This window comes from Canis aureus, chromosome 19 (assembly GCF_053574225.1).
Source record: "Canis aureus isolate CA01 chromosome 19, VMU_Caureus_v.1.0, whole genome shotgun sequence".
In the NCBI taxonomy this organism is placed as follows: Eukaryota; Metazoa; Chordata; class Mammalia; order Carnivora; family Canidae; genus Canis; species Canis aureus.
In genome coordinates, this window is record NC_135629.1 from 58,524,534 (window position 1) to 58,550,775 (window position 26,242).

The following is a 26,242-nucleotide window of genomic DNA, read 5'->3' on the forward strand; positions in this document are numbered from 1 at the left end:
CCGCGCAGACCCCGCGGCCGGGACCCTGGGGCGCCGTCGGGGCGCGGGCCCGCTCGCCGTCATTGTTCTCCAACTTTCCGGCCTGGGCCGCACTTGGCGAAAGTTTGCGGCGGGCGCGGCGGGGGGCGGCGGCGGGGGCCCCGCGGGCGCCGGGCCGGGCGGGGGCGGGGAGCGGCCTTTTGTCTGGCGGGGAAGGTGCGGCGCGGCCCGCGGGCGCAGGTTGAGGCCGGGCGGGGGGGCCGGGGCGCGAACATCTGCTCCGCGTTAGCGCGGCCCGGGGCGGCGGCGGCGGCGGCGGCGGCCGGGCTTCAAAGGCTCCCGGGCCGCCCGCTGCACCGGCCGCGGCGGGGCGGGGGGCGCGGGGGGGCGGGGCGGGGCGCCGTGGGCTCGGGCCCGGGCCCCGCGACACCCCCGCCCCGCGGCGGCCTCCACGCCGCCTTCGGCCGCCCCACGGAAAAGTGCGGTTTCGTGCCCCTCCACCAAGTGAGTTCCGCACGGCCTCCGGGGGCGGGGAGCCGCGGGGGGGCCGCTCGCACCCCGGCCCGGGCGGGCGAACAAAGCGGGGTCCCCCCGGGCCCGACCCCGCAGCCTCCGGGGGCGCCGCGCTCCTGGCGGGGGAGGCTCGGGGCCCCGCAGGTGACCCCCCTCCCCCGCGCGGCACCGGCGGCCCCTGGGGCGCTGCGGGGGAAACCCCGCTTCGGGGACCCCCCCCCCCCTCCCACCCCCCCAGCGGGAGGGTAGGGATGTTTTCAAAGTTGCTGAAAAATAATTCCCGGATACATCGTGACAATAAAACAAACTAAGGTTGTTTTTTTTTTTTTTCTTATGAGTTTTTTTTTTTTTTTTTTCTGTCTTTCTTTTTCGTTGGGGGGACGTTAAGAGTGGAGGGAGCTTCGCCTGCGAGTCCCTACCCAGGGCACCCTCCCTCTCCCCCCCCCCCACCCCCGTTGAGAAGATTGTTTTTTAGCTTTCAATTTGGGGGTGACCTGGTTTTCACCACGCTGTGACAGCTGCTGGGGGGCGGGGGTCACAGAATTTCCCTGGGGATGGGGCCTGGGCCGCCCTCCCCCTTCCCCAGCGGGGCCAAGCCCGGGAGGGGGGATTGGGAGGGGGCGGGGGCGGGGGCGGGTCCTGGCGGATGGGCAGGGACCACTCCCACCCCGCATCCCGTTTAAAATTTGCAATCTGATTCCCTGGTGGTCTTGGAGGGAGTTTAGGGAAGGGATATTTGCGGACTCCTCCCCCTCCCCCCGCATTGTTCGGCCTCCCTGAGGGCTCTGGGGAGAGGTCTCCGGGGGCCCGAAGCAGGGAGTCCTGGCTGCCCTGCCCCCACTGCCGGGGTCACCGAGGGGCTCATTCTGGGAAGACCTGCGCCCTCAGGGCCGTTAGGAGCCCGGCTTTTTACTCCCCATCTGTCCACCTCTGCCAGCCACTCAGCTCTTCTTCTCCTCCTTCCTCCCCGCGTGTCCGTCCCGTCTGCAGGGCCGTTTGCAGGCCTGAGGTGCCCACCTTGGCCCCTGGAGGATGAACCAGCCGCAGAGGATGGCGCCCGTGGGCACAGACAAGGAGCTCAGCGACCTGCTGGACTTCAGCATGGTAAGCTGGGCTCACCTTCCCGGGCTCCCGCCCTGCCGCGGGGTGGGCCTGCGCCCCAGGTCCCTGGGACAGGACGCCTGCCACAAGGGCCCCCCCAGCTGGGAGCCAGGCCTCAGACTTGGGCTGGAAGGGGCCTTGGGGGGCGGTGGGGGGCATGGGCTGCGGGCCTGCGGTGGCCTCGGTCTCCTGACCTGGAGGGTGGGTGCGAGCGGGGTTAGTCGTCTAGCGTGGGTGCAAAAGAAAGAAAAGGGAAAGAGGCACCCAGCGCGAAGATGAGCAGCGGGGGGCCCGAGGGTGAGCCGGAACACAGGCGGCGGTGGCGGCTAGCACTTCAGTCATTCAGCCACGTGGTGGCTGCCGTGGGGATGGTCAGGAGCGGGCGGGAGGCGGCAGGAGGCCTTGGGAGGGTGGAGGTCCCTGGGCAGCGCACACTCCGAGCTGGCGCAGGCTGCCGCTGTCACTACTGTCCTCCTCGGGGCCCCGAGAGGCCCGGCCCCCGCCTGGCTGGATGGAGCTCCTAGGACGCTGCCAGGGGCATCACGGCCCCGCGGGGCCCCCTCCGGTGCTGGGAACGGGGGCTCATCCTGAAGGACCAGGGGCCACGTTTGTCTGTCTGTGCGGTGGGCCGTCTGTCCCCGGTGTCGGCGTGGTCTGTGTGTCCTCAAACTGTGCTCCCCGTGTCCGGGCGGTTCCCTTCGCCGGGAAGCCGCAGTGTCGGTGTGAAGCCGGTTGGGGGAGGGCACTCTCGGTGTGAACCTCAGCCTCCACCAGGTCGAGGCCCGGGCCACTGAGGCCTGTCGAAAACAAAAGTCCCCAAAGCGAAACGGCACTGCCGTCCTGTGGAAACACAGCCCTCGGGACAGGGGCTCGGTCCGGAAGGGCCGCGCTGGTATTTTTAAGCCCCGTTTTATTTTTGCCTCCCCGGCTGAGTAACCCGGAGCACAGCTCGGTTGTTTTTTTGTTAAACTGACAGGTCACAGACTACTGAGCCGGAACAGGCTGGGGCGGGGGCGGGGGTGGGCGCGGGTTCAGGCCGGGCCCCTTAGCCTCTCCTGTCCAGGGCCTGGGCGCCCCCGCCCCCCTCTGTCTGGTGGGTCCCACCGGCTCGTCCGTCCCTGCTGTTGACCCGCCGCCCGTTTCCCAGCCGCAGAAACGGAGGCCGAGGGGTAAGGTGCTCCCCGTGTGCCCGCAGAGTGAACCTGGAGTTGGATTCCCTTCACCCCCTCGTTACAGGGGGAGGCCTGGCTGGTGCCAGAGGCAGCCCCCCCGCCCCCCCCCCCCCCGTATCCTCTTTCATCACCTCCGTCCCCTTGTCGCTGCTCCCTGCGTCCTGCCGCAGAGAACCCGAGTGGATCATTTTGTAAAACAGCTTGGTCTCAGACCGAGAGGAGGTCGCGGAGGGCGGTGCTGCGGGGACTGGTCCCGTGAGCAGCGGGCAGGGCGGCCGCTCCACCGAGGCGTCCGAGCTGCTCGGGCCAGGCCCTGAGCCCCCATCAGGACAGAAGCTCGTCGGGGTGCAGAGGGCACGTGGGCTCCGGGACTTGCCGGGGTGGCGCTGCAGGCCGGTGCTTGCCTGGGGCGCTTCCCCGGGGCCGCGGCTGGCCGACCCCACTGGGCGCTCGCTCCCCTGCAGAGGTACCTCTCTGTGTGCCCACGATGCCCTTGTGCGCTTGGGGCTTGGGGTCCTGTGGGGTCGGGTCCTGAGTCCATGTCACAGAGGGGAAGACTGAGGGCCTGAGGACGAGGGGCAGTGACAGGGCTGACGTGGCCCGGTGTCCCTGGTGGCAGGTGCCACGTCAGCACGGCCCTCGGTATCTTAGAGGACAAAACCCAGGCTTGGGATGGGGCCCGCACACCCCCAGGCCTGGCGTCCTGTTGGTTCTGGTCATGGTTCAGGCCACCACCCTTCCCCCCAGTGCAGGCCTCAGTTTCCCCGGTGGGACCAGACCCTAACTGGGAGCCCGGGGCCTTGGGGAGGCTGGGCCAGTTGAGTGAGCGCAGCCACGCCCCCGAGAGGGTGCAGACCCAGTGCGAACCTGCTTCCGGCCGGGCTGCGCCCCTCCCATGAGCCCCTGCGCCTGCCCGGCCAGGTGAGCCTGGGGCCTCCATTTCCCTCCTGTGGACGGGTCCGTGGGCGCAGGGCCCCACATCCTGGGTCTCCCGGGGCTTGCCCGTGGGCCCCGTGCCCCACCTCCTGGCAGCCACCCGGAGCCCCCCGCCCCGAGTCCGGGCTCCAGATGGGACCCGTAGCGTGGACCGTGGGGCGGGGGGGGGCGTGTGTGCTTCCGTGTGGCCGCGGGGCTTGTTGATGTTTGGTTTCCGGCTCGGGCCGCTAAGCTGCTTAATCCCGAGGGACTTAATACGGTGGGTTTGGGTAAACTGGGGCGGGGGTGGGGGGCACCCTTTCCCAGGTCCCTCCAGCTTCCTGTCCTTCTGGGCCTCAGTGCCTCCCGAGGGCAGGTGTGACGAGGACCCCGGGGGAGACACTGACCAGGTCACGGCCCTCCTCCCCCCATGCCCGCCACTCAGCGCCGGGGCTCGGGCCAGAGGCGGTTCTCGCAGCGGATTCGCTGCTGCGGCCCCGGGAGCGTAAATGTTCCCTAAAGCTGAGGGATACGCGGAACTGCGTCGTTTCCAAGAGCAGGTAAACGGTCTTCGGCGCCGGAGTCGGTTACTCTGGCCCCGAAACGGCAGTTATTTTCTAGTCTTGTTTTTGAAGTAAACTCTGCTCGAGTGGGGCTCGAACTCGTGACCAAGATCCAGAGTCGCACGCTGCGTGGTGGCCAGCCGGCATCTCCACGCGGGGTTTTGAGTTGTGCCCGATTTCCTGTTGCTGGCAGCAGGCTGTTTCCGGGGTCTCCGGGGGGCTGGGAGCCGCAGGCGGGGCCCGTCCTGGCACGCGCGCCCAGCTTCTCTCTCTCTCCCCGCAGATGTTCCCGCTGCCGGTGGCCAACGGCAAGGGCCGGCCCGCCTCCCTGGCTGGCGCCCAGTTTGGAGGCTCAGGTAGGATCGTGGGGTGCGGGTGTGGTGGGCTGGGCGGCCGGGGTGGGGCTGGGGCTGTGGGCTCCAGCATGAGGGGAAGCTGAGAGCCGGGGGTGCTAGCACCCAGGCCTCCTGACTTGGGCCTACTTGCATGTTGGGGAGAGGCCCAGCTGCTGGCTGGTTTTACTTCCGGTGTGTAGTATGTGCCTGCTGTATACGGGACCGGCGCCGGGCTGACGGAGCATCCTGCTGAGCACCCAGGGTTATTCTGGGCCCTGCGATTTTCAGCATTCATTCTAGGAATAGCTCTGGCAAACTTGGATGAATCAGCCCCCCCTATCGGGCACGAGGGGTCCAAGACACGGCAGGGGGAGCACAGACCGTTTCTTCCTGCTGAACGGCCTAGCACAGGGCCCAGGCTGCACAGCAGCAGGGGGGAACGCTGCCACAGAGCCAAGGGAGTTGGGGGCCAACTCCGAGGAAATGCTGTTTGAGCAGAGCCTTGAGGGGGGTTCAAGGCAGTGGGCATAGCCCGTGCAAAGGTCCTGGGGCAGAACCGGGCCTGGTGTGTGGGAAGAAGAGCAAGGAGGCCTGTGTGCCCAGAGCAGAGTGAGTGAGAGAGAGGAGAGGGCAGAGAGGGGACAGGGCAGTGCTACAGGGCCTTAGGGTGTCTGGAAGGTTTGGGCTTTTATCCCAGGGAGCTGGGAGCCCTGCAGGACTGTGGGCAGAGAGGACTGCCCTGGGTACTTCGGGGAGCCCACCCTGGTTGTGGGTGGGATTGGGGGAGCCCAGGACCTCCTGCCACCCTGTGGATCCCGCATCTCTTTGGGGTCTCAGTATCGGGCGTGTGGTGTTCCAGGACCCTGGGATTCAGAACAGACGGTTCTTTCTCAGAGCTGTCTGCGGGTGCCGCTGGGGGTGTCCAGTGGGCTCTGGGGGGGGGTTCAGGGTGGGTTGTGCTTGGGCACCGCCGCAGGGGAGGGACGTTGTGTCATGTCCGTCCCCCCACGCCGGCCTTCCCCTCCGCCTGAGGAAGTGGCCGCAGGGCTGGACAGTCCTGCCCGAGCTGTGGAAATCCCCACAGGCCTGGCCCTCCCCCTGGAAACGTCTCCCAGGAGCTGGGGTGCGAGCTTTTGGCTGCATCGGGCAGAGGGTCGGGCCATGGGGGTCTCTACCCCGGGACTCTGTCTTCCTGCAGGGTCCGCCTGGGCGGTGGCCCCAAAGACTAAAGCCATGGCTCCTGGGGAGGGGCCCTCCAAGTTGCCCCACGTCTGGCCCTGCCCGGGGCCTTTGGCTGGGGACAGCTCGTCTTATCGTTCCCCACCCCCCCCAACGTCAGGCTGCATTTTCTTAGGAGGGACGGGGTGTGGTGGTTCCTGGGAGACCCCCCTGGTGTGCCGCTGGGGACCACCAACCAGGTCCAGTTTAAGCCGTCAACCCCCCGCCTGAGCACAAGGGCCCTCCCTCGCTGCCCCACAGGCACCAGATCCCGTGTCACCTGTGCCAAGTAGTGTGACCGGGAGCCTCCATTTCTTCATACATAAAGGGTGCTTGCCCGTGGCCGGATGATTCAGCGAGTCTGGGGGTGTGTGTACTGCTCAGCTGGAGGCGTGGGGGCGTCTTGGGGGAGCCCTCCTGGCCCTGCCTGAGCCCAGCGTCAGGCCTGGGAGCCTCGGGCCCTGGGCTTGGGCCCTGATGGCTTCTCCCTCCTGGGCCCAGTCACCCCTTCCCGAGCAGGCCGGTCATCCTCCTTGGGGTCGCATGTGCTCACGGGGGTCCCCGCCAGCCTGGCGCCCCTCCAGGGTCTGGTGGCTGTTCATGGTCGGCTCTTCCTCCCCGTGGGTCGCAGGGGGCCCTTCCTGTTAGAAAGTCAGCAGCCCACTGCGTGGCCGGCTGCTCCCAGCGCGGGCGACCCTGCCTGGGGTCCGGAGGTTGGCAGCCCGGCTGCTTCGGACGCTGGGGCGCGGGGAGGTGGAAGCCCCGGAGCCGGAGGGTCTGCTTGGTGTCTGCGTCGGGGCCGCACACAGGGAGAAAGCTTTCTGGTCCCTCCCTCTTGGGCGACCTCGAGGCACAGGGTCACGTAACTGCATCGTCTGTAGTCACCGCGGGGTCTGAGGCCACCAGGACTCCGGGCAGAGCCTGCGGGCCTGCCAGAGGGGCCTCTCCTGGGGGTCCTTTCTGAGCAGCTTTCCCCGTGGTGCCCGGGGTCTCTGCAGGGCCTGTCTGCCCCGGTGTCGGGCGGGTTCGTCACGCGGGGCTGGGCTCTGGTGAGCATCCCTCCGGCCGGCCCCTTGGCCAGCACAGGTCTTCACACCTGTCCTCCCGCTGGAGCGGTGACAAGGTTATGCCGTTTCAGGGCCGTTTGCATCACTGACAACGGGTGATCTGTGTTCAAAAGATTATTGGTCATGAGTTTCTTTTTGATGAATTTTGTGTCATTATTTTGAGCCTCACTCATTTCTCCCTTTTTGTGGGATTGATGGACTTTTGCCGCATCATTGCAGATTGACAGGAAGTTGCAAAGACCTGTAGGGAGAGGTCAGGTCCCCTGCCCCCAGCAGTGACCTCCTGCCTGCCCCTAGCATGGGAGCCGCCCTGGTACCTTCCAGACGTGGTTCAGATCTCTCTGCGCTCGTGTCTGCGTACGTGCGCATGGGGCTTCCACGCAGTCTCATCCCACGTGGAGTGCCGTTAACCGCCACAGTCCAGATGCAGAACTGCTGGCACCCCCGCCCCCCCCAACCCTGGCGGCTACCGACTTGCTGATCTCCAGCTCGACGGTTTTGTCTTGTCAAGAATGTGTGCAGCCACGTGGCGTGTACCCTTGTGAGACTGGCTTTCCTCGCTGAGAATTCCCCGGAGCCCGTGCGTGTGGGTTGTTGGCTGTGTCCGCGGCTGCCTACTGAGTTTAACGACAGCAGTAATGCTACGTATCAACCGTGATTTACGTTGACGGTTCTTGAGCACGTGTTCCAGGCACCAAACCGGGATTGTTTGAGTCTTCAGTCCTCACAGGTTGGGGAAAGAAGCAAGATTATTGTTGCACTTCTGGTGAGGTTCGTATCCATCCCAAGTCACCCCCAGCATGGCTGCCTGCGGCGTCCTTTACTCCTGTCCTGTGTTGCTCTTCTTGATTTGCAAGAGCTCTTCACATAGGAAGGATGTTACTAGTCTTTCGTGGTCTGTGTTGCAGGTTTTTTTTTTCTTTTTTAAATTTTTATTGATTTATGATAGTCACACAGAGAGAGAGAGAGAGAGAGGCAGAGACACAGGCAGAGGGAGAAGCAGGCTCCATGCACCGGGAGCCCGACGTGGGATTCGATCCTGGGTCTTCAGGATCGCGCCCTGGGCCAAAGGCAGGCGCCAAACCGCTGCACCACCCAGGGTTTATCCTAACTTTGTTTGTAACTTGTTAACGATGGAGATTTTTAATCGGTCTTGTAGTGTTTCACAGATTAAATTTTTATGGTGTCACATTTTTTTGTTTATGGCGTTCCAGCCTTGGTGCCATTTCTGAAAAATCTTTAGGAATCAAATCCTCACTCAGCAGTGAGTGTGGCTGTGAGCGTCACGAATGCACCTGCTCCTTGTTAGTTCAGGCTGAGGAGAGAGGAGCGTACGGCACAAGATGCAGGAGGGCGGAGGAGCGAGGAGCACACGACGGGAGGCCTTGGCACAGCGGAGACACGAGAGATAAGATAAGTGGGAGGCAGACAACCTCACCTGGGAAACGATAGCGTGCGCACGACAGCTCCCCGGCCCTGCAGCTGACGGCTGACGGTGGGGCTGGGCCGGGGCCTGCAGGAAGTGCCCCCGGTGACTCCGGGGCACGCCTGCCCTCCGCAGAAGCACGTGGCCGGACACACCCCCTCTAGGGAAGCACACGCATGTGGGTCACAGTGAAAACAGGAGTAAGACAGACTCGGGTGTGAACTGTGCTGTGTGAGAAGAGGGCGGTAAAACCGGGACAGAGTAGAACAAAGTAGGAAGCCTGATGGAGCGGAGGGAAGCCAGCGCGCGTGCGGGCACGGGCACGGCCTGCAGGGTGCCTGGAGCTGTGGGCCGAGGGGACGTGGGAGCCCCCGGGGACAGGCCTCCTGCTCTGAAGGGCGCCTCCCGGGGGACAGGCAGCTGGGACCTCGCACCCTGCTGTTGCCTTTCCATCTGTTCCTGCCCCGGTGCCCCCCGTGGCCGTTTGTGGTGTGTCGGGGTCCCGCCCCTCCTGTGCCTTCGCAGGGCCCCCCACGTGTTCACACCCGCAGGTTTGGTGTCGTGATCATGGGGACAATCCCGCGTGTCTCTGCCCCGAAGGGAAAACCTGTTGGGGTTTGCTGCAGTGTCCACTTGGCAGCTGACTGGGGAGGAACTGTCCGTCTCCACTGCAGTTTCCTGAGGTCAGAATCCGGTTTCTCCCGCGTCTGTTGAGGTTCTCTTTTAACCCGAATAGCTTTGAGGAGAAACCCTGGAAACTGAAGTACGAGTCGTGTGCTGGGGGTGCCCTAGGGCCTCGAGGAGCCTCCGTGCTGTGCTCTGGAGGCCGTCGCCGCCCCGCCCGCTGCTTGGCTCCTCCTGACGTCCCTTCACTGTTGCGCCCTTCCTGGGTGTGCTTCTGTAGCTGACCCGTGCGGCCGTCCCCGCGCAGGCCCCTTTGGCCCTTGCACAGCCATCGGTGTTGCCAGAAGCAAGCACCCCGCATATGCTCTTGGGCTTGAGGGCAGGACCATGCTTCAGGGGGGCGGGGGGCGCCTGGAGGTAGGTCCTCCTGTCGGGTGGCTTCCCTCTGGTCCCAGCTGGCGTCCACAGCAAGTGTGCTCTTGCTGTCCTCTCCACGTCCTGGCACTGTCCCCGGGCGCGTCCTCCCGCAGGACATGCCTCTCGCCCGGTGTGGTCTGCCCCCTGCACGCCATCCGTGGCCTGGGTCCTGTGGGCCGGGGGCTTCTGTGGGTCCCTGGGCAGTGCTCCTGACCCCACCTCCCGGGAACAGGCTCTGAGGAGCGAGGAGCAGGACGTCCCTGGCGCGGGGACCGGCCCGCCACCCTGTTACCCTTCGTGCCCTCTTCTGCAGTGATTCCGGTTGCCGTTTCGTCTGTGCCTCTGGTCAACGCCGTGTTTTCCTAGATGTGGTAACGTGGCTGGGGTGCATGCTCGTGGTCCCTGAGCCACAGGTGGCACGGTGCACGCTCAGCTCCACGTCCTGTTCTCTGACTCGGCTGCCTCTGAGCCCCTCTGTCGATCTTCGTGTGGGGAACACGCTTCCTGGCCAAACTGGCGTCCGTCCGTCGAACGGCTCTGCTCCTCCCTTCTCCAAACCTGTGGTTGGTTGGTGTTTGGTGTTGGACCGAGGGCCGGCGCACCGGTGTCCTCCTGTTTGGGGCCTGCTGTGCAGGTCACGCTTTTCCTTTGGAGCTGTGTTGTTCGCTGGGGCCTGGTGGCTGCAGTAATGTGGTTTTCTGTTAGTTTTGAGAGACATTTGGTACTTTCTGTTAAAAAACGTTTCTGTCGAGTCTCCAATTCCTTTGGAGATTTCTGGGCTGGGGGCGAGCGCCTGTGACCTGCGTCATTTCAAGGTCATCAGTACAGAGTCGGTGCGCGGCTGGAGCCCTGGCCCTGCTGGGAAGACCCAGAGCCTGCCGCCCTGGTGGGGGGCCTGCTGTTGTCGCACACGTGTCCTCGCTCAGCGGGACGTGCAGCCGTGACGTCTGTGTCCTGTGTCAGCAGGAGCAGCGCCCCATCTCCACAAGCGTGTGCAGGGGCCCCGGGCTCATGGAGCTCAGGGCAGGGGGGTGTCCCTCCCAGTCCAGCCCGTCATCCGTGAGAGCGTGGCCGTCGGCCTGGGCCTGGGATGCGGGCCTTCCCACCCCTTCTCACCGGGTTGCCTGGTGTGTGCGTGAGGCCGCCGAGGCGCTGGGCCGGAGCTGTGCGTGTGCCTTCCCTGGGTGAGCTCTGCGGGGGGTGGTTTTCAGGCTGGGGGGTAATGGGGCAGGAGCCTCCTGCTTCCACCTGGGGGTCAGACCCGAGTCCTGCAGGTGGTGCGGGGATGCGCCCGTCCGCCTGCTGAGGGGCGTACATAGACCACCCCTTGCAGGACACAGGGTTTGTCTTCATGACAATCTGCGCCCATCGGTTGGTGCGTCCACCCCGTGGCCACAGAGGGGCCCTGAGCAGGTGACCTTGCCTCTCTCCGCCACTGCTCCCTCGTCTGCAGAGCCAGGAGGGCTGCTGCTGGAAGGACTCGGGGAGGGCGGCTCGCCAGCCTCCCTGCTCTGGCTCCGCGTCTGGGCTCCGTGGCGGCCACCCACGCCCCGCGGTCTGCAGCGCCCTCCTGTTGAGGCAGCTGTGCGCCCAGCACGGCCCGCCCGCCTCCCTTCTCCCTCCTGGCCGAGCAGCGCGGGGCTATGTGCGCCCTCGCCCGGCCTGGACAGTCAGGAGCACGTGTGCGCGCGTTTCCTGTTCTGTTCCCTCCTTTTTTTTTTTTTTTTAAGATTTTATTTATTTATTCATGAGAGACAGAGATGGGGAGGGAGAGGGAGGGAGAGAGAGAGACAGGCAGAGGGAGAAGCAGGCTCCATGCAGGGAGCCCGACGTGGGACTCGATCCCGGAATTCCAGGATCACGCCCTGGGCCTAAGGCAGGCACCAAACTGCTGAGCCACCCGGGGATCCTCCTGTATGTATGTATGTATGTATGTATGTATGTATTTATTTATTTATTTATTTATGATAGTCACAGAGAGAGAGAGAGAAAGAGGCAGAGAGAGACACAGGCAGAGGGAGAAGCAGGCTCCATGCACCAGGAGCCCGACGTGGGATTCGATCCCGGGTCTCTGGGATCGCGCCCTGGGACAAAGGCAGGCGCCAAAACGCTGAGCCACCCAGGGATCCCTGTTTTTTTTTTTTTTTTTTTTTTTAATTTTTATTTATTTACTTATGATAGTCACAGAGAGAGAGAGAGAGAGAGAGGCAGAGACACAGGCAGAGGGAGAAGCAAGCTCCATGCATCGGGAGCCTGATATGGGATTCGATCCCGGGTCTCCAGGATCGCGCCCTGGGCCAAAGGCAGGCGCCAAACCGCTGCGCCACCCAGGGATCCCTTTTTTTTTTTTTTTTAAAGATTTTATGTACATGGAGGGAGAGAGCGTGGGAGCAGCAGGCAGAGGGAGAGAGACCAGACTCCCCGCGGAGCAGGGGGCCCGATGCAGGCCACATCCCAGGATCCCGGGAGCACGACCCCAGCCGGTGCTGGTGGAGCGCCCTGGGTGTCCCCCTGGTGCCCTTGGCGGCCACCGCTCAAACGCGCAGTCCGCTCTGCCCGCTTGGAGTGAGGCTGGGTCCCGCCGTGTGTGGCCTCGGGGCCCTGTCCCTCCGGCCCGAGCGCCCTTCCTGTGGGTTGCTGCCCTTCGCCGTCTCCTGTGGGTTTGTGGGCTCCGCTCTGCGTGCTTTGCCGTCTTCTCGCTGTTTTCTCTCCAGTCTTTCCTCCAGCAGCGCCGCTCGCTCCGTGATCTCTGAGGGCACCTGGGGCTGCTGCCTCCAGTCCCCTGTTTGCGGGAGGAACCATCCGTCTCTGGTGTCCCACGCATGTCTGTATTTCGTTCCCTGCAGGGGCCCCAGCCTGGCTTCTGAGCTCATTGGGGGCAGGTTGTCCCACCCCAACTCAGGACCACACGGGTCCCCTGGAGCCTGAAGTGGGCTGAAGCACTTGGGTCACGGATCTGAAGTTCACGGGGGAGGGGAGGGCACCTCTGTAGCTGCGGGGGCCCAGTTCTCTGTGGGTTAGCATGTCTTTGTGGGACCCTCCTGAGGCCTCTGCCGCCGGGAAGCCCCTGGGGCTGTGGGTCGTTGCTCCGGGGGCCCGGGGGGTTGGGCTGGGAGGAAAGCCCCCGGTTTGGAGGTCCTCTTGCTCTTAGGGTGGGTGTGGCCTCTGCTCATTTCCTCTCCTGCCTGCGATCTGCTGGCTCACGGGTCTTGCCGGGCCCCCCAGGCTCGGGTGGACGCCGCCTGGGCTCCGGGCCCTCGGCCTGTCCTGGCCATGGCCAGCCATGGAGAACTTACTGAGATTTGAAGTTATGCACATTGGGAAGGGAAGCATTCTTGCGTGTGAACAGAGGGCACAGGAGGACAGCAGAGAGGCAGGAACACGGGCCGAGTGAGCCAGGTTCCGGGCACGGCCTGCCATGCCCCTTGCAGCTTCCCTCCTAATTTCGAAATGATACAGGAATTTAAAAGTTGACTCCCAGGGACCTGGGAGTGGGAGGCTCAGTAGGTTGAGCATCTGACCCTTGGTTTTGGTTCAGGTCGTGTCCTCAGGACCGAGGGATTGAGCCCCACGTCAGGCTCCACATTCAGCGTGTTGTCGGCTCAAGGCTCTCCCCCACCCCAAATAAATAAATCTTAAAGGAAAATGTTGCCCCCCCCCCAATCCTGGAAGAGAGGCCTCCCCTGGCTTGTGGGAGTCCACAGGCCCAGCCGAGGAAGGGTTGCCCCGAAAAGCAAACTGGTGTCGCTCTTTCCCCTCCACAAGCCCCTCAGTGTCGCACACAGGTGGGGCTGGCTGACCCGCCCCCTGGATTTGGGGGGATTTTAACTGAGAGGGAAGGGCCAGAGGGAGAGCTCTGTGTCCCACTGGCCTCCTGAAGGTCTGCAAGAAGAGAGACCTCTGAGCACTCGCTGGGGAGTCGTTCCCAGACATCGTCAACGTGTTTTAGATGCAGTTGCGGCGCCTGAAGTGATGGTTTTGTTGTTACTATTTCGGTCTCTGGGTTGTGGGGTCATGGTGTCCAGCACCGCGGCTGCAAGCCACACGTGGTCACCCACGCTTACGTGTTTTAAAGATCCCACAGGATTGGAAGTACCTTCCATCAGTCATGCCGGCCCCACTTAGAGACCGAGCAGCCCTGCGTGACAGGGTCGGGCGGGGGGACCGGATGGGTGCCGTGGGGCTCCTGGACACAGGCCCGGGAGGATCCAGCCCTGGTCAAGGGGGCCTCCCAGCCCAGCCCCAAGCCCCCAGGTCTTCAGGCAAGGCCCAGCTGGGACCAGGGACCAGGCTTGGGTGGTGCCCCCCACTCTGCGGTGTCCCTGCTTCTCTGTCACAGCAGCCTGGGCCAGTGGGTGGCTTGTTCCCCCTCAGTGGCCCTGGAGCTCCGTGGCGTGGGCCCTGGCAGGGCACCCTCTACCCACACTGTCCTGGCCGCCGCCGCCATCACTGCCAGCAGGAAACACGCAGCCTTTCTTGAAAAAAGGCCCAGAAAGATTACATCCCGACGGCAATGCTTTATTCTATTTGTACATTTTAATTAGAACATGAATATGGAATGTGAATATTCTGTATGAATATTCATAGTGGTTATTAAAATGTACCATTAATCGGTGGGGGGGTTAATAACCGGTGGTGGAGTGACGGGGGAGGGGCCGTCTCTATTTTTGACATCTTGAGAAGAGGGGAGGCCAGGGGCTGGTGCGGGCTTCCTCCCCATGGGCCGCGGCAGACCTGGTTGCATCTGCTGGGAACTTGGGAGCCCCCGTGGGTGGGAGTCCCCAGGCCCCGGGGTGCCCTTCATGCCACCAGGCCCTGCAGGGGTTGGGCTGCAGGTGCCCAGTTGGAGTCGTCCTCAGACCTGGTCTGCTGTGCTTATGCGACGTGGCTTCCCCGTGGCACTGCCAGGGGTGAACTGTGGATGGCCACGGGGTGGGGGCTGCTCCAGAAGAGGCAGCAGGCATGTGGGTATAGGGGAGGCTGAGGCTTGGGCTGCAGGTACCGTGTGCAGGGTCACTCGTGCCTCACCGGCCTCTCTGTTCTCTGTGCACATGCCCCAAACCTGGTGGCAAATACTGCATAGATCCCAGGACCACAGGAGCCCCTGCTGGGGTCATGGCCCCCCCCAGCTCTAGCAAAGGCAGCCCCCCACTGCAATCACGTTGGAAATTTTTGATTAGAAAATAAAATCTAAATGTGATGTATGAATATGCATTAGGGTGAGGGATTAATATGCGCAGTTATGCAAATCAGGCAGCAATTAAACACTAGTTTGGGGGGATGATGATTAACACAAAGGCATCGTAACAGTATGAAATTTGAATGAAGTTTCTGGTAAAGCTGAGTGGGGGAGGGCGGGTGGGCTGGCCGCCTCCCCAGAGTCCCGCTGGTGGGGTCGCACTGCGGGCTGGCGCCGGTCCCTCCAGCCCATCCCTCCCCGGCCTGACCCTGACGCGGGCCGTGTTCATCCCCTGTCCGCGGAGGATGGAAACAGGACCCAGGCGTGGCGCTGGGGCCCTCGGGGGGCCGGGGTCTGCTCCGCAGGTGTCGGGCCGTGTGGCCTTGTGTCTGGTGGATGGAGCCAGCCCAGCCCCCGCTGGCTCTGCCTACTGGGTGGGGAGCCCTGGGTGGTGCCCGCGAGTGTTGGGGGAGATAAGGGTCCCACCCTGCCCCACCCCCTGCTCCAGACCCAGCCCCTCTGCCCCGCTGCTGCACCCCCCTGCTGTGCTGTGGGCCTCTCCTCTCCGGGGCCCCCCTGCTCCCTGCTCCCCGACGCCGCAGCCTGGGCCTGGAAGGTAGTGGCAGCTGTGCTGTTATTTCAACAATGGAGTGACTCCACCTCCTGAATCCCCACCCGTGATGGGAAGGGAGAGACTTCCACTTCCCTGAGGTCAGACCTTAATCACTGCTCACCCTTTCATGGCGCCCTCATGCCCTTTCTTGTAGGGTCAGGAGAGATTGAGCTTGATACAGGTGCCCCAGTTCCTTGGGGTCATGGCTGGACCAGAGGGAGAAACTAGGTGCTGGGGGGAGCAGGCTCTGAGAGTGAGGGCTCTGCCCAGGGTGTGCATCGTGGCTGGGGCTTTGATGGACGGGTAGGAGTTTGCCAGCACAGGCAGCTGGTAAGATTGTTTTTGGAACTGTGGGCCTGAAGACATGCTAAATGATAGGGTGTCTGAGGCGCTTCCCAGCAATGATAGTTGTTTGTTTTATTGCGTTTTTTAAGATTTAAGATTTTTATTTTTATGCGATGTCTACAGTCACCTTGGGGCTCGAACCTAGCAATCGTTAGGTCAAGAGTTGCACGCTCCTCCGACCGAGCCAGCCTGGCGCCCCACTGACAGTTAAAATACGAGCAGGGTAGGGGCTGGGTGAGGCCAGAGGGACCCCAAGGCCAGGCTGGGTCAGGAGGACCCGGGAGGCCTGCTCAGTTGCGGGAGGGCTTCTCCCTGGGGTGCCGGGAGCCACAGCAGGCTTCAGAGCAGGGAGGCAGCGAGGGTAAGCCTAACTCTGTTCTGTTGGCCTGCAGGTCTGGAGGACCGGCCCAGCTCGGGCTCCTGGGGCGCCGGCGACCAGAACAGCTCCTCCTTTGACCCCAGCCGGGTAAGGAGCCTCCAGGAGGCCCGAGCCCTGGGCTCACTGCTCTGGTGTAGGACGTATATGGGAAACTGAAGCTCATGGGCGGGAAGTCAGATGCCAATCTGGTCTCCCGGGGCAGCGGGCTCGGAGATGTGGGTTCAGGTCCTGCCTGGAACACTCAAGAGCACGCCTGCCCCCTGGAGCTCATCTCCCCAGCACCACTCACACCCATCTGCCTCCACAGACCTACGGTGACGGCACTCACTTCAGTGAGCCCCACGGCAGCCTCTCTTCATCCACATTCCTGGGCCCCGGGCTTGGAGGTGAGTGTCTGCGCGGTGCGGTGCGGCCCCCTCCCCTCGTGCTCGTGCTTCACTGGGTTCTCCCAGAGCATTGGGTGTAGGAGGCTGTGGCCTGCTGCCCACGGGAGTGTGGGCTCGGGAATCCTGGCAACCCCAGGAGGTGGTCAGAGCTGCTGGCCGTGAGTCAGGATTCAGGCAGGCCTGGGCTTGAGTCCCTCCCACCAGGATCCACGAAGACCTTCTGTGTGCCAGGTGACGAGGCCTTGCCCAGCTCCCAGGGCCCCACAGCCTCCCCCACCTGCAGACGGGCAGGCTGAGGGTCAGCGCGGAGGGACGCGTCCAGGGCTCTGTGCTTCTTGGGGCCGGCGGAGGCTCAGCCTCTGGGACCATCGGGGCCTGCCCGGGTGGGTGGCTGAGCAGGTCCCCGTGACTGGGTGTGGGGTGGGAGCTGGATAGGCAGGCATGGTGCCCTGGGGGGTGGGGGCAGGGTCCAAGGACATACTGTGCATCAGGAGCCTGTGCTCATTGGTTGGCCAGAAGGGCGAGGGCCGGCCCCTCGGGTGGCCTGGGGTGGCCTGTACACCTGCAGGGCCTCCGGTTCCCTTCAGCCTGTTCCTTCCTCCCGCTCCTTCCTGGTGCGGGCGGTTTCCCACGGCCGGGCCTGGTCAGCAGGGCCCAGAGTCCAGCTGGGTCCCAGGCCCGCCCTGTGGCGTCCAGGCCCTGCCCGCGGGCTGGCAGGGAGGTGGGTGCAGTGCGGGCCTCCCTGGGCTTTGTACCGTCTCCCCCGCCCGTGTGGTCTCCCTGACGTGCGGGCCCAGCGCGTGCGTTAGGTACCTTCTCTGTGCCAGGCTCGCGGGCTGCACAGGGTCCCCCCGTGGAACCTCCACTTCCTCTCCTTGCCACCCTCATCCTGCTGCTCAGGAAGCCCCTGTTTGGTGCCTGCTGTGTACAGGGTCTGAGCCCCAACACCCGACATTTGCAGCTAAGAGTCTGGGAGGGGAAGCCACCTTCCTGGATCGAGCCCGGAGCTGTGGCTGAGCGCGCCTGCCCTGCGTCCTATGCTGACCCTGGGAGGAAGGAAGCGCGGGCGCCTCCCCCCGTCCCCCACTGCCCTTTACTCCCTGGTTTGCTGATTCTTCCATAGGCCCAGGATTGCCTGCCCTTGGAGGCTCATGGGAGGTGGGACTGGGGCACAGCCCACGAAGCCCTGCCCCCCGGGCCCCCACCAGCACCTGCTCTAAGAGTTTGGCCAAAATTGTAATTTCATGATAAAGAAACGGGAGATTTTCTGTCTTAGTTTGAGAGCAATTGTAATCAGTTGGCCAAGCACCTGAGTTTCTTGCTCACGTCAATGCTGGTACTGGTCCGCCCTCTGCGGACACCAGCACCCATCTTAAGGCTGAATCCCCTGGTGCTGATTGATCCAGGGCCTCTGCTTCAGGTGAGGCTAGATCCAGGCATCCTTCTGCACTGGTGCTGGTGGCTGGGCTGCGTCCTCACCACCCACACGGGGGAAAGGCCCTTTCTCACCCAGCTGACCGCTGGCTGGGAGCTGGGGGTGCAGCCCAGGGCCCAGGTGCTGGACCTCACGGGTGCACGGGAGCCCAGCTCCCCGGGGAATGATGCCTCAGGACTGCATGAGGAGAGGGGCGGCAGGATCAGCTGCTGCTGTGCGCGCCTTGGCAGGACACGCGGGGGCCTGGTGGTTCAGCGAGTTCTCTGAAGGTCACGCTGGGACGGTGTCTGTCCTGACCCCTGCTTGTGCCCCGGCTGAGGGGGAGGCCAGCGTCCCACCAGAGTCGTCTTGGTGCCTGGTGTGGGGTCGGACCCCAGTGAGTCTTTCCTCTTCCAGGCAAGGGCACTGAGCGCAGCGCGTACGGCACCTTTGGGAGAGACACGGGTGTTGGCGGCTTGAGTCAGGTGAGGCTCGTGTCTGCGGCCGTGGCCCGTCGGCAGCCTGGGTCCGCTGAGTCTGGAGAGGCTGTGGAGGCTGCAGTCCCTCGCCTTCCCCACCGCCTTTTCCCCTCTTCTGATCTGCAGCAGGTTCCCCGGCGAGCCCAGTGCGGTCCATTGCGGGAGGACGGGCCCTGGGCCAGGCTGGCCAGCTGGGTGTGGACGGGGCAAGGGGAATGCTGGGGAGGCCACAGCCCCACCCCGGGACTCCTAGACCTGGGGTCCAGGCTGCAAGCTCTCCACAGCTGGAGGGGCCCGAGAGACCATGCCCACCCCTGAGGGGCAGGTGGGGATGCCGAGGCCAGCCTGGTAGCTCGGAGGCCCTGATCCCTCCCCCCGTGCCCTCCCAGGGAGCCCACCCCACAGGCGGAGAGGCTGGGGAGGGGGGGAGTGGGGGGTGGACAGTGACTCGTCAGCGTGATCCCCTTGGTGTGGCCAGACCTCGTCCCAGGAGGTGCCACCTGTTTGCTCACAGTGTCGCATCCAGATTGGTAGCGCTTGGATCAAGTGCCAACCGGGTACAGGCCTTGTGCGAAGGGAGCCCCCAGGGTGCCCCCTATCTCCACAACACCCTGTGCCCGTCTTGTAGACCAGAAGGCTGCGGCATGGCGCTGCTGCTCAGTCGAGCTGCAGGACTGGCTTGAACGCCACTCCCTTTGCTCCCGAGGAAAGGAAGCTCATCTCACATTGAGCTAGTGGGGCCAGACCATTTACCTTAAAAGAGACGTGCAGTGAGGCAAGCAGGTTTGCTCGACAGCTCGACGCGGGTTTAGCGTGTTGAGCCTCCTGCTGTGGAGGTTGCGAGGCTGTCACGAGAGTTTTCCTTAGTCAGGCTTTGTTCAGGGAAAGAGCCAGTGGCTTGTGGTTGGGAGTATCGTAGGTCACGGGAACGTCCCGGGCGGGCAGGGTGGGGTCCTGCAGAGGGTGCCCGTCACCCCCCACAAGGGTGTGAGCAGCCCCCGCCTTGGCCGTGGCGTGGCAGCCCCGCCGTCCTGACGACTTCGCCCTCTCGTCCCCCAGGCTGGCTTCCTGCCCAGCGAGCTGGCCCTCGGCAGCCCCGGGCCCCTGTCTCCTTCAGGCACCAAGGGCGGCTCCCAGTATTACTCCTACCCCGGCCACCCTCGGCGGAGAGCCGCGGACAGCGGACTGGGTGAGTGGGGGGCCCAGGGCGGGGGGCCTGGCCGTGCAGGCTGGTGGGGGACGCGGGGCTCAGGGAGCGAGGAGCCGAGGTGCCAGGCGGGGTCGTGTGAGCTCGGGCGGTGGCCTTCCGCTGTCCTTGTCCGCTGTTGGCTCTGCTCGAGGCCGTCACGCTGGGACTCACGCTGGACGGGCTCTCCCCTGGGTTCGGCCCCGTGCGTGGGGCATTCTATTTTGTGTGTGCGGGGGTGGGGGCATTCTAAACGGCGCTTACGCAAACGCAGGAACCAGGACCTCGATAGTCCACGAGGAGGGCCCTGGCTTCTAGAACCCGAGGGGAGGCGGCTACACTGCCTGCCAGTGGCCCCAGGAGCTCGGCCAGCAGCCTTGGGGAGGGCCGCGTGGAGGGGTCCTGCCGAGCACGGGACCCACGCCCCACGGGCAGGTGTGAGGCGTGGCTGTGGGAGCACAGGGAGGGCCGCACGGAGGCCTGGCTCTGGGGCCGCGGACCCCACCCCGCTCCACCCTGCAGACCGTATGGACGCCCCTGAGACCTCACTCCGGTTGTTTCACTCCCGGGAAGCTCAGGGTCTCTTGTCCGAGGCACAGGGTGGGCCCCCGACCCCGCGTCCCACCTGGGGGGCAGGAGCCAGCCTCGCCCATCTCACCGCTCCTCTGGCCCCGACAGACACGCAGCCCAAGAAGGTCCGGAAGGTGCCGCCCGGTCTCCCGTCCTCGGTGAGTGGTGGGCCGCAGTGGGGTCCCGCAGGCCAGGGGCGTGGGCTTGGGGGCCTCTCCGCTGGGGGTGACTTCTGCCCCAGGGCTGCGGCTCCAAGGGCCCCTGGGAAGTTCCTCCTCGGTCCAGCTCACAGTCCTGCTGTAGGAGAGCGGGATGTTACTGGTGGCCAAGCACCTCGGGAACGGGGTCCCCACCTCTCCCCGCATCCCTGCCCCGCTGCCTGGCCCCTGGCAGGGTGTCAGCCCCAGTGCATGGCACTGGGTCCCAAGGTTGGGTCATGGGGAGAGAAGGCGGTCTGCTAGGGTCCCCGGCTTGGCCACCGCTCCGCCTGGCTCCGCTGGCCTCCAGGACCCGGAGCCCCCACGCCAGGCACAGCCCCGTGCGTGACCCGGATTGCAGTCAGCCCAGAGTCAGTCAGGTGGGCGCTCTGCTCTGCAGCTGGTGGTGCCGGTCAGGCTCTGAAGATCTGGTTCGGGATCCCGTTGACCCCCTGCTCTCCCTGTCTGAGCCTGACCGGACCCCCCGCACCCACCCCGTCCTGCTCTAGCACCAGGCCAGGCACTCCCCGCCGGCCTCAGCTCCAGGCCGTGCCAGCCCCGGTTGGCGGGATCCTGGAAACTCCCTGCTGGTCTGGGGCAGCCAGGGCACAGTGTGAACGTGGGGCCCCGCGTCCAGGCTGCTGGGGGTCCCAGGACCCGGGGCAGAGGGAAGGGCTGCAGCGTCACAGCGCGGCTCTGATGGATCGAGGAGGCCCAGGGCTGGAGCGCGGGCGGGAGAGCCGCTGCCACCAGAGCCTCCCGTGCTGGCGCAGGGGACGTGTTAGAGCAGCAGAGGACCGCGTGGAGGGCAGGCCTGGGGGCAGGGGCCGGTCCCTCCCAGCCCCCTCCTGACCTCATGGGCCCGCCGGCAGGTGTACCCCTCCAGCTCAGGTGATGACTACGGCAGGGACACGGCTGCCTACCCGTCTGCCAAGACCCCTGGCAGCGCCTATCCCACCCCCTTCTACATGGCAGGTTCGTGGGGGTCCCCGGAGATGGTTGGGGCAGGGCTCCGGGTACCTCTGCCCCCCGCCCACCTCACCGTCTGCCCCCACAGATGGCAGCCTACACCCTTCGGCCGAGCTCTGGAGTCCCTCGGGCCAGGCGGGCTTTGGCCCCATGCTGGGTGGGGGCTCATCGCCCCTGCCCCTCCCGCCAGCTGGTGGCAGCTCCGTGGGTAGTGGCAGCAGCGGAGGGTTCGGCAGCCTGCACCAGCACGAGCGCATGGTAGGCCCGTGTGAGGGGGCGGGGGTGGGCGTGTGGGCAGCGCCCTGTCGGGCCCCTGTGACCCCGTCCCCACCCGCAGGGCTACCAGCTACACGGAGCAGAGGTGAACGGCGGGCTCCCGGCAGTGTCCACCTTCTCCTCGGGCCCCGCAGCCGCCTACGCCAGTGTCTCCAGCCACACGCCCCCCGTCAGCGGGGCCGACGGCCTCATGGGTACTGGCCCCCTTAACCCCACTTCCAGATGCAGCCCCCGGGCTGGACCCCTGGCAGGGTGCAGGCGTCGGGCCTTGTCACGTGTGCCCTTCCTCCCCTGGGCCTGCCCTACACACCAGCCCGGCTTCCTCAGGCCGTACCTGTGATGTTTGTAAATGGTCCTCTGAAGATTGGGTCCCCACTTCGCATCTGGGCAGGGAGGGGCTCCCAGAGCCACGCTCCCACCATTGGAGTCACAGGGACAGAAGGCGATTTGCTGGGGTCCCTGGCTCGGGGGCTCCAAGGGAAGTCGCTCCCGGGTCCTGCCGCCTGCCTGTCCCTGGAGCCTCCGTGGAGGCAGGAGGCAGGACCCCAGGCCGTTACCCAGCTGAGCTCAGGAGCTGCCCGCCAGCTGGGCCGGGCTGCTGGGACGCCACGTCCCTGAGGTTGGGCTTCACCTCTCTCTACCTCCCAGGCTCCCGCGGGACAACTGCCGGCAGCTCTGGGGATGCCCTCGGGAAGGCGTTGGCCTCGGTGAGGCGTGGGACTGGGGCTGGCAGGGTGGCTAGGCTGGTGAGCCCAGGAGGCTGGCCCCTGACCACCTGTCTGGTGGCCCTGCCTCCTCCCTGTTGCAGATCTACTCCCCGGATCACTCAAGCAATAACTTCTCCTCCAGCCCCTCGACCCCCGTGGGCTCCCCCCAGGGCCTAGCAGGTCTGTGTGGGGTGCTGGGGAGGGGCAGGGGCTACATCTGGTGCCTGCAGCCCTGGGTGGGTGGAGAGCTGGGTGGACTAGCCGTCCCCGGGCTTGTGGGATCCAGCAGGGGCAGGACATAGAGGCCAGGAGCCAGCCTAACAGGACTCCGGAGCACAGACACGTTGGCATCTGTCCAGCCCGTATATAGTCGGCACCAACGGCGTGCCCTGCCTTGAGTTCTGCCAAAGGGGCCAAGGTTCTCCTATCCCCGAGACCATCTACCTGGGGATCAGCTCATGGGGAAGTTTCTGGAAGGCCAGGTGGTTTTACTAGGAACCCCGCGGGCAGGAATCCTGGCCCCTCCCTGAGCCATGCGGGGCCCCTGGGGTGAACCTGTGCCCTGCGCTGGCCGCACCGCTGGTAGGGCAGGCGGGCCTCTGGGACACCTACCGCTGTGCCGCTGGGCTGCCTTCCCCGGGAGGTGGGTGTGGGTCGTGGCTGTGGGAGCCCGATTCCCCGGGGCTCCCCTAACTGGCTGGCCTGGGCAGGGCTGAGCCCAGGGGCCCTGCGGGCAGGGGCGCCCCCGTGTGGCGGGCCTAGGCATCAAGGCCCCTTGCGCGCCCCCTGCCAGCCTCAGAGGCCCTGTTGACTCGCCCCCTCCCCTGCAGGGACGTCGCAGTGGCCCCGACCAGGAGCCCCCGGTGCCTTATCGCCCAGCTATGACGGGGGTCTCCACAGCCTGGTGAGCTTCCTGCCCCGGTTCCAGGGCTGGGTGGGGGCGGTCCCTGGTGGGGGCCTGCGCCCAGGGTGCGGTCTGGGCCACGAGGTATGGGGTACGTGTGGGCCCAGGGACAGCATGCCTGGGGAGGGGGCGGGCGGAGCTCACGGGCAGTTGCCCCTTGATGGGTACTCGTTGGGTGTGAGGTTGAAGCCGTGACCGTGGCCTTGGGGACCCACGGCCCACACCCTGACCGCCTCCCGCCCCCTTGGCCCGCAGCAGAACAAGATGGAAGACCACCTGGATGAGGCCATCCACGTGCTGCGCAGCCACGCGGTGGGCGCTGCGGCGGACGTGCATGGGCTGCTCCCTGGCCACGGAGCGCTGGCCCCCAGCTTCACTGGCCCCGTCTTGCCGCTGGCCGGGCGACACACTGGCCTGGTGAGTGCTGCCTGCGGCCGGGCCAGGCGGGGGTGACGGCCGGCCGGCCCTGACCACGCACCTGCTCACCCGTCCGCAGGTGGGAGGCGGCCACTCGGATGACGCCCTCTCGGCCAGCGGCCTCTTGCACAACCACGTCGGCCTTCCCAGCCAGCCCGGCGCCCTGCCTGACCTCACCCGGCCACCAGACTCCTACAGTGGTAAGCCTCGGCGCGAGGCTGGGGGGCAGCTGGCCCGGGGGTCACCTGTGCCCTGACCCCGTGCAGGCCCGGCCGGGGCTGCCCTGTGCCAGGTGCTGGGTGGGGGCCCTTGAGGGGTCAGCTCAGCCCGGTGGTTCCTTCCTGAAGGAGCCAGAGCCCGGCCTCACCACTGAAGTGTTCTCCACTCAGCATCCACTGTGCGCTTGGCGCTTCTGTAGGCAGTGGGCAGGAAACGGGAAAGGAAAAAGCTTGCCCCTGGGGGTGGCCAGCAGTGGACTACGTAAGGAGGGGTGCTGGGGGGAATGGGGAGGGCTGTGGGGGTGTTCGTAGGTGTAAAAATGGTTGGGGGGCAAGATCGTGACATTTGGGCAGGGCTGGGGAGGAGCAGACAGGCTCTTGAGTGAAGCATGTGCAAAGGCCCTGGGACAGGACCACGTCCCAGATGCTGGAGGAGGAGTGAGGGCCCTACGTTGGGTGAGGGAAATGGAGAGAGATGGCGACGTCAGGGAGGTGACAGGGCAGGTCACATGGAGTCCTAGGGACAGGGGAGGACCTGGGTGCCTTGGAGGGCCGCGGGCAGAACAGGGACCTGCCAGGCCTACAGGCGCCCTCTGGGAGCCACGGGGAGACCGGGGAGCCGGGTGACGCGGGCACCAGAAGCGGCGGGTTGAGTCCTGTTCTGCAGGCACAGAGCCCGTGCAGGTGGATTCGGGTCTGGGGTTCAGGGCGAGGCCCGGGCGTCCAGGGCACGCGGCAGGGCTCAGAGCTGGGACCCCGGGCAGGCTCGCCAGGCTCCTGAGGTGGGGGCCGGTCGCATGGGCACAAATTTTACGGGGAAAAGACCCAAGCGGGTGATGGCACTTTGCACAGGGCTGGAGGGATGAGGTGGGGACAGGTCCGCGGGGGCTCGGGGCTGGGGCTGCGCTCGTGTCAGCGGGGCCGGGGGTGCAGACGCTGATGGCCGCGGCGGGGGATGGCTTGGGGCCTCCCTGCAGGCATGTGTATGCTGCCCAGTGTCTGGAGCCCCCAGATGCTCCCACAGGTTCTCCGTCCTGCTCAGGACCCCACACCCGCTCAGCACCAGCCTGAGTTTGACACCAGCATTGGTCTGCACCCAGGGTCTCTTCTGGGGCACCTCCGGCCACCACAGGCGTCACCCCTGGGGAGCTCGGGGTGGGGGCAGGCCTGCTCCTTGACCCCTCACGCTGCCCGGGATGCCCTGTGTCCCTTTATGGGGCCAGGGTTCCCTGACCTGAACCTCTTACCGCAGGTTCTCCTCCTCCCTTGCCCTCCCCTCCTCTCCCCTGCCCTCTCCCCTCCTCTCCCGTCTCCTCTCCTCCCTTTTCCTCCCATCCTCTCCCCTCCTCTCCCCTCCTTTCTACTCCCTTTCCTCCCTCTCCATTCCCTCCCCTCTCCTTCCTTTTTTTTTTGTTAAGATTTTATTTATTTATGACACACACACACACACACACACACAAACACACATAGAGGCAGAGACACAGGCAGAGGGAGAAGCAGGCTTCTTGCAGGGCCGGATGTAGGACTCGATTCCCAGTCTCCAGGATCAGGATCAGGCCCTGGGCTGAAGGCGGTGCTAAACCGCTGAGCCACCGCTGCCCCCCTCCCCTCTCCTTCCTTCCACTCCTCTTCCCTCTCCTCTCCTCCTTTATCCTCCCCTCTTCTCCATTCCCTTCCCCTCCCTTCCACTCCCCTCCCCTTCTCTCCCTTCCACTTCACTCCTCTCCCCTCCCCTCCTCTTCCCTCCCCTGTCCTCCCCTCCCCTCTGTCCTCCCCTGTCATTCCGGGTCATCTGTTGCCAAGCCCAGGCCCCATTCCTGGTCCGACGTTATTATCACAGTGTAGAGTTCAGCATCACTTTCAAAGGGCTTCTGTAGGGCGGCCCGGGCAGCTCAGCGGTTTAGCGGTTTAGTGCTGCTTTCCGCCCGAGGTGTGATCCTGGAGACCCGGGACTGAGTCCCACGTTGGGCTCCCTGCGTGGAGCCTGCTTCTCCCTCTGCCTGGGTCTCTGCCTCTCTCTCTGTTTCTAGTGAATAGATAAATAAAAATCTTTAAAAAAAAAAAACAAAAACAAAGGGCTTCTGTAGAAGTGGCGTCGGCTGGTGCATTTCACCTCGGGGTGAGGACCCTCTTGCTGCTGGTGGCTGAGGGGGTGGGCCCAGGCCCAGATGTGGAGCCTTAGGTTGTTTCCAACTCTACGTTTGTGCCGGGTGCTTTCTGGAATGTGTCTCCTGGTGCATGTGCTTGAGCTTCTCCGGTGCGATTCCAGGTTGTGGGGTTTGGGGGTACATGTGTATCCACCTTCTCCAGATGATGCCAGGCATTCCCAAACTGGCTGTGCCAACTTCCCTTCCACGGGCAGGACTTCAGGTTGTTGGGCCCTGCTGTTTCACCAACTCACTGACTTATTGGATCCCAATTTGCATTTCCTACTTTCTGGGCATAAACAGATTTCCACGGGGTCATATCTGCCTCCTTTTCTATGAATCGACTGCTTGGGAACTTTCACTATTTTCCTGTTTTTCTTACTGATTTGTAGGAGCTTTTTACATATTGTGAAGATCAGTCCTTCACTTGTTTATACAAGACCAGTGTTTTCTTTCTTGTGGTGTATTATTTTCTTGGTGGTATCCTGGTAGTCAAAAATTCTTAATTAATCAGTTTGTTTCTTCC

The 26,242-nt window shown here is 64.6% G+C and overlaps 1 protein-coding gene across 15 annotated transcripts in view; it reads left to right on the forward strand.

Moving 5' to 3' along the window:
- The window catches only part of TCF3 (transcription factor 3), a 30,288-nt gene that overhangs the window by 148 nt on the left and 3,898 nt on the right, over window positions 1-26,242 (forward strand). For 13 of the 15 annotated variants that reach the window (XM_077860674.1, XM_077860676.1, XM_077860677.1 and 10 more), the window contains exons 2-16: window positions 1,483-1,596; window positions 4,527-4,599; window positions 15,860-15,933; window positions 16,154-16,232; window positions 18,064-18,131; window positions 19,185-19,314; window positions 19,990-20,039; window positions 20,951-21,053; window positions 21,136-21,305; window positions 21,385-21,517; window positions 21,972-22,030; window positions 22,132-22,210; window positions 22,861-22,934; window positions 23,190-23,351; window positions 23,431-23,551. In XM_077860674.1, coding sequence (XP_077716800.1) covers window positions 1,525-1,596; window positions 4,527-4,599; window positions 15,860-15,933; window positions 16,154-16,232; window positions 18,064-18,131; window positions 19,185-19,314; window positions 19,990-20,039; window positions 20,951-21,053; window positions 21,136-21,305; window positions 21,385-21,517; window positions 21,972-22,030; window positions 22,132-22,210; window positions 22,861-22,934; window positions 23,190-23,351; window positions 23,431-23,551 — 1,447 coding nt within the window. In that variant the 5' untranslated portion in view covers window positions 1,483-1,524. The remainder of the gene's footprint in view (window positions 1-1,482; window positions 1,597-4,526; window positions 4,600-15,859; window positions 15,934-16,153; window positions 16,233-18,063; window positions 18,132-19,184; window positions 19,315-19,989; window positions 20,040-20,950; window positions 21,054-21,135; window positions 21,306-21,384; window positions 21,518-21,971; window positions 22,031-22,131; window positions 22,211-22,860; window positions 22,935-23,189; window positions 23,352-23,430; window positions 23,552-26,242) is intronic. The other 2 variants (XM_077860675.1, XM_077860678.1) reach the window with 1 other exon arrangement.